General features: G+C 41.9%; 1 protein-coding gene across 1 annotated transcript in view; it reads right to left on the bottom strand.

Annotated features, from left to right (window-relative positions):
- PCSK5 (proprotein convertase subtilisin/kexin type 5) overlaps nt 1-19,075 on the bottom strand; it is a 525,106-nt gene that overhangs the window by 319,079 nt on the left and 186,952 nt on the right. Inside the window, exon 13 of the mRNA XM_045288529.1 lies at nt 14,917-15,089. Within this exon, the coding sequence (XP_045144464.1) occupies nt 14,917-15,089 (173 nt within the window). The remainder of the gene's footprint in view (nt 1-14,916; nt 15,090-19,075) is intronic.

Here is a 19,075-nt window from a genome sequence, read left to right as displayed (position 1 = left end):
CTCTGTATTCTGCTCTACTGTGCATATGTAATAGGTGGATACGTTTGGTATATTAAACATGTTCTTATGTTTTGTTGACTTTTAAATAACAGACTGGAAATACATGCAGTTATTAACTGCATATTAATTTGACCACACGCAATATGGAAATGCCTGGTATAGGCTGCCTGGCTGACTTTGAGAGAAACAGAGAGCCTAATCGTGATTATGGGATTCATCTGGTGACCAGAGCCATAAGACACGCTGATAAAATACGAACACTGAAAAATGGCATTGGTAACCTACATCTACGGCATGATCTTTTCACAATAACCCCCATGTTTCAGTCTATGAACAGGTTGCATGCTGCATGGATTCAAATTGGTTTTCTAAATGGACATGTAGACACGCTGAGCTAAGGCTTAGTGTAAACTAATCAAAGATGCTAACACAAAACTTCCCCATGCTCAACTTTTTAATCAATACCCACTTTAGGCTTATTATGTGAATAAAAGGAGAAACCAAACTGAGTAGTGCATCTACCGTATGTATCAGAATATAAGTTCTGTAGCCTATCAGCTCACTAATGGCTTAGCAGAATGAATACTGCCCTTTCTTCAGAAGGGTGTAACGGAGGCCTGCATAAACACCATGTAAGTGCACAAGGGTGTGACCCCTGGCTCTCTACAGCAGTATTATATCAATGTGTATTTCTTTTGTTCTGTTTATTTTTCTAAGCATAAGTGGGAGAGGAAAACCAGTCATGTACGGAGAGAAGGTAGAAGCACCTCCCCGAGGAAACAAAGAACAGATGTGTCCACTAAAGGAAATAAATACACATTCATGAAGAGACCCGAGTGCCTATTTATCTTTAGCTACCCTACGCATTCAGGAATTTTACACAGAAAAATGAAACCGAGGCTGGATAATGTCCTGTGTGTGTTCTTCAAAGCTGAACAAGACCTCCTTCAGACCCATTTCAAATTTCCACACAAGGAAACTAAAACAACAACAAAAAACAGTGAAGTCGGCAGAGGCAGTCATTGGCAGGGCCAGAAACAGAAGGGACGAAACTGCATGCTCCCGATGCAGCTCCGATTCCCCGATGCTTAGTGCGCTCAGAGGGAGTCCTAGAAAATGCTCAACAACCTTGCATAAGCAAGCAAGCAAATGAAACATTAAAAACAAAAGCAAAACTCCCTTCACTAATTTGCCAAATCAATCATTCCCAAACAACTACTTTCTATCAATATTCTATTTATGGTCCATTTATTGCCTTGCTGCCGTCTCTTTTTCTCAGACCTCTCCTTCTTCTTCTGATTCTCCGAAGCCTTGGCAACACTCCAATTATCACTTACTTCTGGTCACACACAGGCCTCTGTGCCTTGAGTTTGCTATGAACTGTTTTCCCAAGGCACAGCCGCTGTGAGCGCTGGTTGGGAAGCAGGGCTGTGAGACTGGATACTTGATTCCTCACTACCAGCAGCTCTGTGCAGCTTGGAAAGTGCATCTGCCTATCTCATTCGAGCTCTTGAACAATCTGATGAAGTTTGAGTCACAGAACCCATGCTCCACTTTCAGGTGCTTCCACTTGCAGCATCCCCCAGCCGCCGTTCTTTCACCTGCCAAACGTTTTGAATGAAGGCAGCCCGGTGCTTGAGATCATTCTTGGAGGTGGACCAGGTTCATGACACTAAGAAGGGCATTTCAAGTAGAAGCATAAATACCATATTTTGAAGCTGCCCAGAAATGTACCCCAGGAAGACAAACTGTCGGCCAGTGGGCTTATTCAAACTCACAATAGGCCCCATAGGACTGAGTAGAGCTAGGTGTTCCATAGGGTTTCCGAGGCTGTAAATCTTTATGGAAGCAGACTGACTCATCTTTGTTTTCAGGTGAGGCTGGCGGGTTTGAACCACGGACCTTTGGGTTAGCAGGTGAGCACTTAAAGGATAGTGCCATCAAGCTCCAGTTCCAAAAATCCCTTTCACAGAGAATAGAAACATTTACTGTCAAGGGGGGTGGGGAGTTCACTGTACATGTTCGCAGAGGACGCTGGAAAAGGGACATGGATGACCGCTCCATCAATCATGAAAGCGGTCTTCTCAGAAATGAAGTCTGCGCTGTGGAACTCTTCACTGTAGAGGGGCCCCAACTGCCAACTCGAGCGGTGCCGGCTCAAAGCAGGTACCACTGGCAGCTGTACCCGGATGGAGCAGCTGACAGCACGTCTACCGCAAAGAGAACAACAACAACAGTCTTTTCTTCCTGGCAACACGATCCTCGGTGGAAGCGAATTACAATTTTGAGTAATGCTGTGTTTAATGCACTACAAGCTACAATGGTATTTTGCTATTCAATCGGCGTGATGCTTGGTAAAGCAGGGGGACATCTAAAGGGAGAAAGGTCCGCAAGGAGCTGGATCGACACAGTGGCTACAGCCCTGGTGGAAGCACAGGAACGCTTAGGAGCACGGTGTTTCATTCTGTTGGGCACAGCATCACTATGGGTCAGAAATGACACAATGGCACCGAACCACAGCAAAGTTGATCCCCAGGGGCATTGAGGGCACAGTAGGGAACACACGGGGCTGCTAGTTGAAAGGTCAGTAGTTTGAGCCTACCAGTCACTCAGGCTTTCTCGTCCTGTACAGAGTTAGGCTCAGAAACACAGGGGCCGTTCTGTACTGTCCTGTAGGGTCACTGGGAGTGAGACTTGACTCAATGGCAGTAAAAGAGAGAAGTTGTCTCCGACCAGTTGTGACCCCGTGCACAACATAACCGAACCGTGGTTTGCATTGGCGAATTCTTGGAAGTAAGCACCAGGGCTTTGTCTTCAGTGTGGCTTTGTCTGGAAGCGCCTCTGAAACCTGTTCAACAGCTTAGCAACATCAAGCACAATGGACAGATGGGGGAGGACGGCACACATGGTGCCTCGACCAGGAACGACAACGAAGTCTCCCGCGTGGAAGCTGAGAAGTCTACCCCTGAACCCCAACTAATCACAATTCTCTTCGGTCCATACTGTTTGCCAGACTGTGAGGTGGATGCTGAAGGCCTTACAGACAGAGCAAAAGGAGGCCCGTCCTCTGAGCAGGACGGGCAGCTGGTCTGAGTGTGAAGTAGGTGAGATCTCTGCCGGTCTTACAGCATTATCACAATCTGAGCCCGGGGGACTGGGTGATGAGAACTGAAATGCTAACCAAACCCAGCAATCCAATTCCACCAGCCTCTGCGCTGCAGAAAGACGAGGCTGCCTGCTTCCACATGAGTTACATGCCGGGAAACCCAAGGACCGTGTCCGTGACGTCTCGTAGGGTCACGGTGCGTGGCAGTCTCCTGGATGGCAGTGGGTTTGGTTCCTCAAGTGTTTGGTAACCTCGTGGATGCTCTACCACCCCAAGCTGCTGCCCTTTCCTTTGTTGCGCTTCCCAATGGCCAAGTAACCCAATTCCCCCAACTGGGTGACTTCCTGTCGAGGCTCATTCCAATGCCAACTGGCAATCAGAGTCAATAATCGCAACGATGTCTAGAAGCCTAAACATAAGATGGTATTGTTTTCACCTTACAGATGAGGCGTGGATGCTTGGGCAAAGTGGGGGTGCAGATAGTCCCTAAGAGCTATATGTACTTTCAAATCACTTGCTATTATTAACCACATCCAATTTACCCTTGTTTATTACACAATGGCCTTTCTTTCCAATCATAGATATGTTTTGTTGAACAAACTGTCTTCCCATGAGCGCTCTCCAATCTCTATTTAGAATCACAGAAGCTCAGGGTCGGGGTCAACCTTAACTTGCCCTAAACCTCTCTCACTGTAATTTCGTACTTTCCTGTATAGAGACATTAAGACTAAGCTGGGGGGAAAAAAACAAACAAACCTCCAATGTCCTACCCAGGCAGCCCAGACTAAGCACACTGCAACTGGACTGTGTTGTAACCTACCTGGTCAAACCCTACAAAGCTAGCCTAGGAGAGGGATTTAGAATGGATTTTACAAAGTAAATTTATACTACTCACAGAGTTAGTAATGAACTTAATAAACAGAAAACAGAATGACACTACATATTTGAAATATGCCTATAGGCTAGAATATTCGATATTCTTCATAAAAGCATATCAGAATTCACATTAATGTAATCTCCAACTGATAGCTGAGTGTCAAATAACTTTGTGACAATAATACAATAGGAAGCTACGTGTGCATTTAAGAAAGACACACAATTCTTCATTGCCAAAATGGATGGCATTAATACTGTGTCAACTCGACACGTCCTAGCTTACCTTTATTAAAACTCTAAAATCATACGGGAAGATATTTTAAAACAAACAAGAGTTATAGTCAATTTTCATTATGCGGAACTGACTTTAAATACATTCCCTTGTCTATCTTTGCCTACACATAACTGCTTCCAACATTTTATAGCACGGGCCAACTAATTTAATTTCAATCTGTCATTTGTTAAAATGCAAACCACCAATCCTGCTATAGTTGGGTGCATCTTAGATAAAAACACATCCGTCCTGGGTGAAATCAGTTAATTTTATTATGCTTATTATTACTGCTTACATTATACAAGCTCATTCTACCTCTGGTCTCCCTTCCTGGGTGAACACATGCCTTTAATTTAAGGGTGAAGGAATATGTGTGTGAGTGTACACACATGTATGTAAGAGACTATGTTGACTGTAAAGCATTGTCTGTTCAGAAAAGTTAACTTGATTGTAAAAGCTGATGAATCCAAAGGGCCGTTGCTGATGGTGAGGGAGAACACTAACAGCATGTCCATCAAAGGACCGTCTTCTCCTCTAGACCACTGCACCGAAGAGTGAGGTAGGATGGAGGCCACCGTGTCAAAGCCTCTGAGACTGCTTTCACTCATCCTTCTTTCCCGTGCACAACAGTGCCGGGTTCCGTTAATACTTCACTGGGGAGCCTTGTGCAGTAATTTCAACAACTAGAAAAACCCAACTAAAATTGACCTGGACTGAGGAGTAAGTATACTTGCAGATAAAATGGCAACACAAACTGCAAGATAGGATCCTAAAATATCTACAATGGGCTACAGGATTTTCTCCAGGTTGGGGGTGGGGTATCCGGAGTAAGAAAACTGCTGTTTCAGTTCTTGGCACAACCAAACCCATAGGTGATATCATGATAAATGGAGGAAAAATGGAAGTTGTCAAGGATTCTGTCTTACTTGGATCTACAATCAAGGCTCATGGAAACAGTAGACAAGAGAGAGAATGACGCATTGCATTGGGTAACGCTGCAGCACTAGTGTTGAAGCGCGAGGGTGTTTCTTACAGGGCTAAGGTGCGCCTACACAAGCCATGGTATTTTCAATCACCTCACGTATGTGACTTGTGGACATTGAGTAAGAAGGACAGAAGAAACGATGCACATGAATTATGGTGCTGACAAGAAATATTGAAAGTGAACTGCCAAAAGAACAACCAAATCTAGGATGAAGGACCATCACATGTTCCCCACAGGCAAGGATGAGACAGAATACATGCCTCTTATCTGACCATGTTATCAGGAGAGGCCGGTCCATGGAGAAGGATATAATACTTGGTAAAGTAAAGGGGCAACAGAAAACAGTAAGACAACTGACAAGAAGGACTGACACTGGTGGGAAAAGTGGGCTCAAACAGCAACAATGGTGAGGATGGTGTAAGGCTGGGAAACCTTCTGGTGTACAGACGGTCTCCATGAGTTGGAACTGCCTCGACGGGATTGAACAGCAACAACAAGAGTTGAAGCAGAATTTTCCCAGGGGAAACTGTCATGCACAAGACCCAGGCTAAAGGCCAACAGGTGGGTATGTTACGATGTGTATTTGTCTGGAAGACACGGCTCTGAATGAATGTTATACAAAGTTTTCCCCTACCAGGACCTGATGCCGGGGGCTTAAGTGGAGAGGAAATGTTTTGACAATGATGAGGGCAATGAATGTACAAATGCGCTTTACACAATTGATGTATGTATGGATTGTGATAAGAGTTGTATGAGCCCCTAATAAAATGATTAGGAAAAAAAAAGTTTTCCCCTATCACCAAATCCCCATTGTTTATGTAAATAGTGTTTAGTCACTTAAGGTTTCAATCTGTACAAGTCAACAATTCATGTAATGGTGTCTGAAATGCCAGCCTGTACACGTATAATTTCCTTTTCTTAGTGGCGTTTTAAAATCTACAACATTGGCTAAATTAGTCACACTATCAACAGAATTACTTCATGCCCTAGGGGAATAATTTATAATGTTCATTAGCATAAAATGACAATGATGTCTCTCGAGTGAACCAGAGACATATATAAACCCTACATACACGAATGGATTGGGGGTTCGCACTCTAATTCTAGCCCAATCTAAGGAACAACTAGTTCTTATGACATGGCCCTGTTCATTAATGCCATCAAGAGGAGGTCACTGACTATTTGGGTGGTCCAGCACAGTGTGAAGAAACCAGATGGGGTCCAGTTACCAGAAAGAACAGTGTCTGGAAGCCTTACAGTCTTCTCGTAAAACAAGCAATTATCTAAGCAAGGTGTCAACTTGGTCCACGTGGAAGAAGCACACATGCCTGTGGGATTCAAAGACTGGAAATAATAAAATTAAAATCTAAAGGAGGGAATGGTGTCGGAACTTAAGTTTGCATGTGACATGTGAGCGTGTGATTTGCAGAAAGATAGGGATGTCAGTGGGAGCCCCAAATCGATCTGCAGAAACACAGCATGGATCAAACCTCCAGTGAAACCCCTGTAACCTTAGCCCAGGGAAGGGAGCAGCCTTCCTCTCCAACAGGAAGCCTGGTAAAGTCAATTATGGCAGGTGTACTTTAGGTTAGACGATAATACTGTATCATTTCATCTTCCATTTGACCCATTTCAGAGTTATTTCAAGTTGGAACTTTTCATTGGGGTTGGATTTTTGCTGTTGTTTGTATTTTGTATGGTTTTCTGTATATGATATTCAGGATAGGTCAATCTATCAAGACTGTAACTGGATTAATTATTATGGAGGGGCATTGCAAGGGGAGGCTGTGGTGAAATGGGGAGCTAACCATGAGTATGAGAACAAAATATTCTGAAATTGATTGTGGTAATGATTGTACAATTCTTAATGTGGCTGACCGGTTAAATTGTATGATGTGAATTATATGTCGGTTAAACTCTTTTTTTTAAAAAAAAGACTGACACACTTTTATGTGATTAATCAACATTTCAGTTTTAACACTCCTATTTTCTATAATGATACAAGATTAAGGTTCCTAAGATAATGAGATAATTATTTAATTCCAAAAAATGTAGTGACTGTTTTACAGGCATTTGTCATGCATCTTCATAACAGCTCTGTAAAACAACTGCTAGCATCTTGTTCCATTTTTCTGAGAACCAGACTGACCCCCAGAAAGAGTAAAGCATTTGAAAAAGAGAGAAACGTGTTACAAACCACACTGTCAACCCGGAGTCTGAATCCAGAGTCTGGGGACATTACACATCATACCATGTTAACAACTCATTTCCAAACTACTCAGCCAAGACGATGTACAGGTGGTCTTGAAGCAAATTCTCTCAGAACATCAGCACATCGGGACAGGAATCAACGCTGTGCTCATATGCTCACCCAGCTTTCATGCACTAAACACTTGTTGAGAAACTACCAGGTCAGAAACTGTCTGGGGAAGTGGGATGAAGTAGAGGAAAGACTGAACTCTATGCCTTGGTGAAATTAAAATTTGAGCAGAGGAGCCAGTCAAGAAAGTCAGTAGATATAAGAAAATAAAAGGCAGGTCTAGGAAGAACTGGCATGTATGCTTGTCACATTGGAAAGAGGAAGAACGGGGCAGACCTGGCCATGAAGTCATTACAGCAGAGCTCAGAGAGAAGCACAGGGACTTCTCTTCGGGGAGTCCCTGCTGACCCTGGTTAGAGCTTCTGTAGAGCCGTTGGACAAAGTTCAGTGGCAGTGGCTCAAGAGATAATGAAAAAGCATGTGTGCAGGGCCAGTATTGATAACAGTTCCATGGAATTAATTATTTTTAAAGGTCAAGAGAGGACTGAGAAAGAGAGAGGGACAAGAGAGGGCTTTTCCCCCCTGTCTTCTTCCCAAGGAGATTTACCACTATGGGTGGATGTCCATGGCAATAAAACGGTTGAGAAGAAAATTTTAAAGAAAAAAACATGCTTGAGTCATGTCTTTGACGGGGTGAGAGGGGATGGGGCTCAGTGAACAGCCAGAACAGGTGGTCTTATTAGAAGATGATACAATTAATTCATTGGAGAGAAGGCTAGATTTTTAGTCATAAGCAAAGCTGGACATTAGATGTGCCAAATAAAAGAAAAACAAGAGATTTCTTTGAGGTGCATGATTTAGCTTAATTAACTCTGCTGTTTGTTTTCTTTCTCTGTAAAATTAGGGAGAACAGTGCCCATATTTTAAGAAATCATTATGAAGACCCAAAGCTATTATTTATTTTAGGCTCAAAAGAGTGACTAGAGTTTAACAGACACAATGAATGTTAACACTCTTATTAACACCTTTCATCCTTGTATTTACTGTACTTTCACAGTTCCTTAGCATGAAGTAGACGCAGCCCTGGTGGCACGGTGGGGGTTCACACAGGGCAAGTGGTCAGTTGGGACATGGTTTGTTGGCCCTAATTTCTCTAATGCAATTTCGGCCCATTAGTTGTAAAGGGGCTCTAAATTGAATCAATTCTGATTCTGTTTGAAAGTCTTTGAAAATAATGTTACATTCTACTGAGCCAAATGCAAGCAAATGGACAGCATTTTGAAGTTCAATATTTTCTATGTTTTTTGATTAGCAAGCAGAAAGAATGATGCAATCAATACTTGGACAACCCCGCCCCCAGCAAAATCTATTTATTTCCTCATTGAAAGCCTTTCTTGATACAGTTAAGAATTATTGTGTTGACGCCTTCTTTAGGGAATTCAGCCCAAAGTCTTGGGCTTCTCTCTCTCTCTCTCTCTCTCTCCTCTCTCGACACTCCATTTTTGCAGATGGTTCCTTGACAATGCTGCTACACAATTATTTTGAACCCTCTTCTGGATCACTTGACTATTTCACTCTTGCCTCCCTATTCTGCGTCCTACGTGGAATCCATTTTCTATGGATTTCTACCAGACATCTTTTTAAAAATCTAAATCAGGTGAAGTTTCTATTTCCTTAAAACCTTCCATTGACTTCCTGTATCTTCTAGAATAAAATGCAAGCGGTCACTGACAATCAGTAGGCTCACCATTTGCTACCCTTTGCTCACCTCTTCAAACAACCTCCCACTGCCTTCCTTCTGTTCACATTGCTTCCAACATTCAAATGTTGTTGCTGATATTCTGGAAGTACCCCAAGCTCAGTCTCCACTCTGGTTCTCTGCTCTTGCTTTTCCATCTGCACAAAATATTCCTGTGCCAGGACTTCACATGAGTGGCCTCCTATTTATCTATCTACCCTGATGTCCTCTGCTCACAAGCAGGACCCCATTTTATTGCATTTCTAACATTCATTCCTAATGGAAATCGTCTTCATTCTTTCCACGCTTGTTTTCTGCTCGGTCTCTAAAATGTTGGGACATTTGTTTTTCATGTATTAAATATAAAACTTGGATATCTCCATCTTTTTTGGATGATAAAATATGAATATTTTCAAATTCATCCAGTAAATGAGAGCACACTAAATTTAACAGAAAGAACACATAAATTCTAATCTCTATATTTTACAAATGATACTGTTAAACACCAGCAGGACAGGGACAATGTCACATGTCTTCTTTCATGCATTTCATCATTCCTTCAATTAGGCAGATATTTGTTTATTTAACACACACTTTTTTCCTTCACTGTGCCTTATAACGTAATTTAGCAATTGTGTTTATCAAATATAAATTATGATAATTTCCAAGGAAATAAAATTTACATTTTGTCTGATAATAGAATCCAAAGTTGTTTGTCAGTTTCGTAGAAAATACTCTCACAAACTGTTTAGTAATAGCAAATAATACACTCAATAGATATTTACACTTGTCTTCTAAGAAAACGTAAACCTAATTCATGACTAGAAACATGAATAACTGAAATGAAGCTGTAAATCCAAAGGATGTCTCAATGAAATTCCGATAAAGGCAAGTAAGATTGACTATATATATGTATACATTGTATATATGACAATGTGACACTGCAGAATTCACAAAGAATAAAAACTTCCACCAAATTATTTCTAATATACTATAGCAAAGGATTTTAATGGAATCATCTAGAAGTCAGTAGTGTGGAAATGAGACAGGAGGAAAGGACAGGAATCAGAGGGCCAAGAGATAGTTTTCTTAAAGGACAAACTCTTGTTTGAAAAGGAAGTAATGGGAATATAAAATATATTTATTGGGCGCATGTTTTATTCCAGGTGCTGAGCACTTACTTACTTGCATTATTATCGTATTCAATACTCACATCTCTGTAAGTACTACTCCTAGCCCTCCTTAATTGAGGAAATGGGAGCAGAAAAGTGGTGTGCCCTGCATCCACTGGGAGAGCAGTCAGTGCCAGACTCGGCGAACGCAACCCTAACCAGGCTATGTGGTTTAGACACAGAAAACCCTCGCTTGCTGATCATTTCACAGTTCACATTCAAACAGGCACCAATGCTTTCTTTCAGAGGTTATGAAAAATTTGTGTAACAAGGAGCAACAAAAAAGGCCTGATTTATGGCAGGTGGACTGGTTGTGCGACCATGACAATGCACCTGCTTACTCAGAGGTCTCAGTGCACCAGTTGTTGGCAAAACACAGCACGTCTCTCTTGCCCCACGCACCTTACTCCCTGTGACTTCTTTTTGGTTCCTCAAATCAAGAGGAAAATGAAAGAACAGTGATTGGAAGATGTAAAAGAGATGGAGAAGAAAAGAGGAGGGGCTTGTCAGCCATCCAAACAGAGTAGTTTGAAAAATGTTTCCAACAGAATTGCAGATTTGACAAATGTGCAATAGAACCCCCGGTACCTGACTGCTTCGGTACTCGACATAATCAGATTTCGAGGTGAGATGTTGGGAACACTGTGCATGGGACCTCGAACAAAACATCGGATTCTGACCCAAAGCACGTGATCTTTGTGATCAAAAACAGTGTTTCGTTCACTCTGGCTTTAGTTCGTGTTGTTAGTATGTGTTATTTAAACCTTTTGCAGCTGTGTTCCAAGCGTTTTGCTATTAATTTTCTTAGTTTTTGTTGGCTTTTTGTACTGTTTTGAGATAGAAAATCAGGGATCCTAAGAAAGAATTTTTTGAAAAGAATCATCATGATAAGCAACTGGTTAACCATGTTATCGCTATTGTTGGTCATTTAGTAAACTCTTAGAAAACAGTAAGGAAATCCCAACAGCAGACCACATTAGACAGATTTTTTTTTAAGAGAAAGTCAACCAGGTCCTACAGAAAAAGAAGGCAAAGAAGGGAAAACTGAAAGGCGGCTACCAGTTGATTTTAAGGAAGGGGATTCACCTTCCAAACAATGACTCCTTCTCCACGCCTCCTCTCCACATCCATGTCCACAGATCCAGATCCTCAACAACCTCAAGGTATGGACCATACTGTAGCTGTTAAAAACCCTTTTTAATATTGTGTTTCTAATTGAAATTGTATTATTTAACTCTGAACTTGTTTACTTTGAAATTTCTGTGTAATGTTTTGTATAAAAAGGCAAGGTTAGGGTAAAAAGTTGGTGGTCAAGAATCGATTAATCTGTTTTCTGTTATTTCTTATGGGAAAAATTGATTCGGAACTTGATTGCATAGCAATCTCTTTGAACGGATTAGCATCAAGGTCCGAGGTTCTACTGTATTAGGTTTAATGGAGACTACCTTGAAGGTGATATGGTTGTTTTGTAAAAATATTTTAAATACAAAGGTTTGGGGGGTGGGGGAATTCCGCTCTTTTGGGGGTACTCCCTCATATATGTCTACTCATGAGACTGTATGCATTACTAATATAATTAATATAACTATATTAACAAGAAGTGCCAGATTATTTACTATATTAGAAGTCATACACATCAATTTAAATTTACATCTGAATGATTCATGATTTATTTAATTTGTATTTCCATTCAACCGCTAACAAGCACACAGACGTCGGATGGTGTAAGATAGGATAAAATATGGGGGCTTAAGTGGAGAGCAAATGTTTTGAGAATGACGAGGGCAATGAATGTACAAATGTGCTTTACACAATTGATGTATGTATGGATTGTGATAAGAGTCATGAGCCCCTAATAAAATGATTTTAAAAAGATATGATAAAATAATAATAATTTAAAAATTATCAAGGGTTCAGGGGGATGGGGAACGGGGAGGGAGATGGGAAAATGAGGAGCTGATACCAAGGGCTCAAGTAGAAAGGAGGTGTTATGAGAATGATGATGTCAACATATATACTAATGTGCTAGACACAAATGATGTATGTAAGGATTGTGAAGAGTTGTATGAGCCCCTAATAAAATGATTAGTAAAAAAAATTATTTGCCAGGAAAAAAAATACATTCATTTTATGTTAAAGGACCTTGAAAGAAAAATTCGAGGCAATGATTGAAAACATTATTCTCTGGATTAATGTAGCTACAAATTGAAAGGGCATGTTTGGTTAGGAAGTTTCAACAGAACAAGTACATAAGCTTCCCTCTCTAGGCTCTTTCTGAATAAGCGGGAGACTGCTTAGCTCAGTCTTCTGATTAAATCTGCAATAACAACCTCATGAAGGTATGAGAATCATTATTTGCACTCAAGCTGCAATGCTGCATTAATCAACTGCATGCACTCCACTGTGCTACATCTGGGCTGAATATGTAACAACCCTGTGGTTAGCACAATTTGTAGCAAATTAAATTCGATTCAACAAACATTTATGAAGCACTCACACCATCTTGGTTTTGCAAAGCCCCTAAGGATGGGAAGCACATAAGCTCAGCTTTCTAAGAACGTGGCCTTTAGTGAGGCGTGTAGGAGCTCTGCCTTTACAGCACAAAATGATAAAGACACTATGTAACCCCAGGAAGCATAGAAAGGCTACTTCATCCAGCAGATGGCCCATGAGAGGGATGCAGGGACGAGGACGTAACATTTGAGCTGAGGCTTGATAGTCCAAGGGGAGCACTTGCTGAATCTGTAGGTGAGCAGGTGCCAGGTAGAAAGAGCAGGAACTCACAGATGCAGTGAGGGCAGTATGTGCTGGTGAGTGGTGAGGAGTGCGGTGCTCGCGCAGCCACGTTGGCTTTGATTCACAGCAGCCCTGTGGATGACGCACTGGCGGTGGTAGAGGACCAGCTGCTCAGCAGGACAAAGATGCAGCAGCTTGTTTTCATATAGATTACAGCCTTGAGAACCCAATGGTCAAGTGCAATAGGGGCTCACTATGAGTCAGAACCATTTGCCTATGCTGCATTTGGTCATCTTTGTGGGAGAGGACAGCCAGGTCAGCTATAACCAAACCTATGGCCAAAGAGTTCATTCCCACGAACACTGACCCTACAGGAAAGGGCAGAATGACCCCATTGGGTTTCCACGGCTTTCCTGGGGGTTGAACTGCTGGTGAGCACTTCCATGCAAAGGGATCAAGAGAGATGCAGAAGGAATGAGATTAGGACCTGACCAACATTAGGCTTAAATGAACATATTTAAGTATATGCTTTCTGGAGCCCTGGTTTTGTGAACAAGGCACTGGACGGACAACGGCAAAGTCAACGGTTCAAAACCAGCAGCGAATTCTCGGGGGAAAGACGGGCCTATCTGCTTGGAAACCATTCACAGAGGGAGGGTCTCTATGAATTGGAATCACCTCAGCCACAGTGAGTTGTTTTTCCTTCTTTGTTTCCGTCGCCCAAAAGCTAATATGGCATTAAATTAAAACACGAGTTGCTTTTAGCAGAGGCCGCATTTTTCGCTCGTGATAAGTATATAGTACGTAACGCCCTTTTTTTAATTAAAAATTTCTATTAGTCATCTAATTGTTTACTGAATTATTACATTAGCTTACACGGTCACTTTTTCGATGTGTTTGTGTGCGTGCTGGTCTATGTTTACTGCTATCAAAGACGATGATGGATCCAGCTGCCTGCCTGCAGAGACTAGGTGAGGCGAGACTTGGGAAACAGGACACAGGGAGTTACAAGACCAGGAAGGCTTGGCTGAATCATCTATCCACAGTGACTGTCAGGTAGCATTATTGCCTCTTCTCCTCAACCTGGAAATCACAAGCCTTTACTGCTCCAAACACAGGCTTACAATATTAATTTGATCAAATCTGGGCTTCCCAATTCATCTCTGTTCTCCTCAGAGAAACACCCTAGCTCTTCATTCATTTGCCATCAGAAACAACCCAACCCAAATGTTTAGCCCCTCTCTACTTTGGTGGTGCAAAGGTTAAGTGCTTGGCTGCTAGCACAGAGGTTTGGGGTTGTAAGCACCGGTTGGTCATTCCATGTAGAAGGATGCGGTGGTCGGCAGACGGACAGCTTTACAACTGTGGAAATTCTGAGGGGCAGTTCTACTTTGTCCTATGGGGTCGCTATGAGCTGGAACCACGTTGCTTTGACTCAGGTTTTTCGACGCAAATGATTTGCTCTGGGCGTTAACTAGAAGGTTCTCCCTTATAACAGCAGAGCAGGGCTGCAGATGCAAGTTCTCATGCTCTGATTTTCTAAGGAGTACAGCTAAGAAAACCCCCGGAATCCCAGTTCTCCGATGTAACATGGGGTTGGCATGATTTGGAATGAATTCTTTGGCGACATTTTTCTTTTTCCTTTCATTGCCTCAACAGGTGAGTGAGGTTTCACTGGAAACCTCGTGAAAGAATTCAGGGATGGCTTCCCATGGGAATCATCACGTGGAGCCACTGCAAAGGGTCTGACTATGATGTGGACAACCTACCATTCTGACGCCATTTTCAAAGGCTTGCCGGGTGAGTGGAGCTGGGCCATCCACGGTCTTGCCGTCATCGTCCGGGCCCCAGCTGGCGCTGTAGATGTGCACGTGCTGAGGGTTGAAGCTGACGGACTTCGCTTCAACCATGTCGGTGACATCGCCGTCCAGCATCCGCACGCCTTCAAAAGAGAAAGGAGAAAGCGTGTGGCCGCGGAGGTTTCCAGACACAACGAAGCCCGTATTCAAATTTCAAACTTACAGACATATCTTAACGTTTAAGGGAACACATCTTCCCAGGAAAGGGTAATAAAGACCTTGCTGGAGGAGAAAGGAAGTTTCACTGCATATAAAACAGCAAACTGTCTTAAGTTGCTTGATGCATTGTTTTCTCCAGCCTCCGATCCGCACAGCAGGTAGCATGGTCTCTCCCCTCCCTTCTTCCTCGGTTGACAGAGTGCTTGTCAAAGAGAGCCTCAAGCAATCGTATCCCTAAATTTCTTTTCATTAAGTACCTTGTGTTCAAAATTGGCATACAACTTACTGACCTTTGCAGTCTTACAAAATTGGAAAAACTGCCCAATGAGGTTGGTCAAATTTCCTCCATATTGAGTATTATCTCCTAATCTGTAAGACTGATGCGAACTCAATATAGTACTTTTTTGCCCAGTCATTTATGACTCAGATAATAAATGAGAATGCATCTTATGCATGATCAAATAATTCTCAAAGGGTTTTAGAAATGCTCAGTCATTAATCTTCATTTAATTGTATTACTGTTAAACTGGAGCTTATTATTAACCCTGCTTTATAAAAACAGAAAGTAAGATAATCAGAATGAATTAAATATATGTGAGATGCTTTGTTTTCCTTTTTTTGTGTGGCAGGTTTGCACGAGATAAACCAGGTCTGTTAGGAATAGCGGAAACATCACATTGTGAAGAAACATAGCCATTTTCAGCTTAGGTAAAATAGCATCACTGCATTATTTTCAAGTGATATCTTTACAGTGCAAATTTACTCCTAAAGGTAATCTTATTATCCAATAAGATTTTAAGTTTGTCTCAATTATCAATAAATCAGATTATAAGATCAAACCCCATTCACACAGCTTTAAATAGTACTTTCTGGTAGAAAATAAAGATAATATTGAAGAGACAATATCATGTTTGTGTGATTGATGGTTTTTACTTTAACTATGAAAACATACAAACACAGAGGTGGAATACTAGATTGAACCCTGATCTAACTAGTAAAGTCCTACTATGATCACACATCTGGACAAGTAAATTTTCCCTGGGTGCCTCTAAAGACATTGCATTGGGTGTTATGTCTCCAGGGTGTTTTCCTCTGGCCTTTCTATTTTTAAAGGAGATATACGTTAACAAGTGATGTTGAGAATATAGGTTGTAAACAAGTCCCTTTAAGAATTACAGAATGGGGTTCCAGGGGGGTGGATGAGCTGAGACCAAGGGCTCAAGTAGAAAGAAAATGATGACGGAACACATGCACAAATGTGCTTGACATGATGGATGGGTGGATGGATGGATTGTGATAAGAGCTATAAGAGCCCCCAATAAAATGATTTAAAAAAAAAGAATTATAGAATGGAGACTGTTAAGAAGGCTTATCATTAGCTTGTGCAGTGGAAGAACGTACCCAGCAGAAGGCCCTGTATGCACCAGGGCCACTGTTTTTGTTGGCTTGTTTTCTTTCTTATATTTAAATTATATTTGAATATTCAAAGTCCATTTGCATATATTGTATCGAAGAGTTTTACGCTGTTTCCTAGTCTTACTATTTTAAAAAGGTAGAACTATTTTATGTGCAGCAGGAGGTCTGATGTAAACTCTGCTAGCCATACAAAATAATGTGCCTAATATTTTTAAATGCCTATATATTAGGGGTACCTACCCCCCCAAAAAACAGAATTTGTTTTTATTCTTGGAAACCTTTTTCAAAATTATCTGTTTGGATGGCTGATAGCACCTCCTTCGTCTTTTTTTTCTTCGCCTCTTCTATGTCGTCAAATCACTGTCCTTTCATGTCCCTCTTCATTTGAGGAAACAGGGAACAAAGAAAAGTCACAGAGCGAGGTCAGGTAAGTAAACTGCTGCCAGGGGCACGAGAGGCATTCTGGATTTTGGGGCAAAAACTGGCCCACTAAAATGGCTGCATGCACAGGTGCATTGCCATCGTGGCAAAACCAGTCCGCCGTCTGCCACAAATCAGCCTTTTCTGTTGCACATGGTCACACAATCTTTTCAGAACCTCTAAATAGAAAGCTTGATTACTAGTCTGACCTGGTGGAATGAACTCCAAAATCACTATCCCCCTCTCGCCAAAAAAAGCCAAAAACCAAATGAGCATCATCTTGATCTTTGACTTATTGCACTTTTGTGGGGCGAGGTGATGGCTGGCTTGAAGGATGTTTGCTTTCAGTATCATAAGACTAGCAGCATGTCTGTCACCGGTACTGACCTGGGGGGAAAAGTCTAGGTCACTTGGGAGCTGTTCTTTCAAAGCATGCCTTGTTTCCACTGGACAATCTTTCCTGGTCAGTCAGGACCTGAGGCACAAATTTTGCAATGACCCTTCTTATTCCTAAATCTTTTATTCACATTCACTGAACCGAGCTCCCAGACAGTCCAGATAATTGCCTCATTTCTTCCATGGTCTGTCGTAGGTCTTTGTGCACAAGTGCACCAATTTTTGCCGACACCGTCTTCCGTTCGGGAAGTGGTTGGATATCCAGAATGAAGTTTTCATCAATCAACACTTCGCCTTTTTTGAAATGAGAAACCCTCATACACTTGAGTCTTTCCCACAGCGCCGTCCTTAGAAGCTGTGTTCAACATCACAGCAGTTTCTGCGGCATTTTTCCCGAGCAGGAAACGAAATTTCACAGACACACGCTGTTCTCTTAAATCGGCCACCACAAAACAGAGGCTCAAGAGAAACTGCTTTTATGAAAAAATTCATGGTGATCAGAGAATCTACCCAGGTGACACTACTGGGTGTACTAACTCAGAGTGAGTAGCTGGATACTTGTCTAGCCGGAAAAATGTGTACTTTGAAAGCTCTCCATAGCAGAACTATTTTCCTTTTTTTTCTGGGGGTTGGGGGAAGGTGCCTCATTGTATAAGCAAATTTATACAACACTCTAATTCAGTTTCTATGCTATAAGAGGGCTTCCAAACGTCTGTAGAAAAACGGAAATAGGACGCGACAGAATTTTTCTATAGATTTTTAAAATTCTTCTTGTATTTCTGGAGCCCATGAATTAAATGCTTCACAAAAATCCTATGTGGGGTACCACATTTGTTTGAATTTTCACAAATAATTTTTATTCTTAAAGATTAAACTTGAAAAGTTGCATCTTTTCTTTCTTTTAATCCCAAGCCTTCCTATCTTGGCTTTGAGGGGTTAACTGAATAATTCAGAATGTTCAGGGATTTAGAATATTTGCAAGTCATTGCCATACTTGCTCCCTCTCACTCAGGTACGTTCGGTGGGCCAGGGGTGGAGCGGCTGAGAGCACAGGATCATCTTCTGGCTGCCCTCAAGGTCCGTCAGGGATCTGGGCCGAGAGCGACGACGGGCCTGTGGGATGTGTGTGGAAGTGAGAGATGATGCTCCTGAACATGGAGATGGGCTCACTGGGCAGCCACTGCGGTCATCTCATTCTCTTGGCAAGTCACGCGTCTTCACCAGCCTCGGTATTCTTCCAAGACAAGCCATGGAGTTCTTCCCTCAGCCCCTCCCCCAGCAAATGTCAGCGTTTAGCTCGTTACTGGTGAAGAAACAGCCATCCTCTGAGAATTCCGAGTGAAATAAAGGGAATTAAGAGGGAAGATTCACTGTGGATTGGCATTTAAGGTAGTCTCAGAAAGCCATTTCTTGGCACCTTTATTAAACATCCTGAACATCTTATGACACATTGTGAGGCTTCTATATTTTATACCTTGATCCTAAATGATCAGTTTCATTCTTTGGGTTCAATTCTATTTAATACTTGGAAGCAAATAGTGCATCTAAGGCAGTAAGTCAATCTGGTACCAAGCATTTTGTTCATTTTAAGATACTCTTTAAGAAAACCTGAGGGGAGAGCTCCAGGCTAGCACCAATGATAAAGTTTACCAGGATCTACATTCTCTCTTACAATTCT

Source organism: Echinops telfairi, unplaced genomic scaffold, assembly GCF_000313985.2.
Source record: "Echinops telfairi isolate 266 unplaced genomic scaffold, ASM31398v2 ScPeMD7_22;HRSCAF=79, whole genome shotgun sequence".
NCBI lineage: Eukaryota > Metazoa > Chordata > Mammalia > Afrosoricida > Tenrecidae > Echinops > Echinops telfairi.
This window is presented reverse-complemented; position numbering and strand designations above follow the sequence as displayed.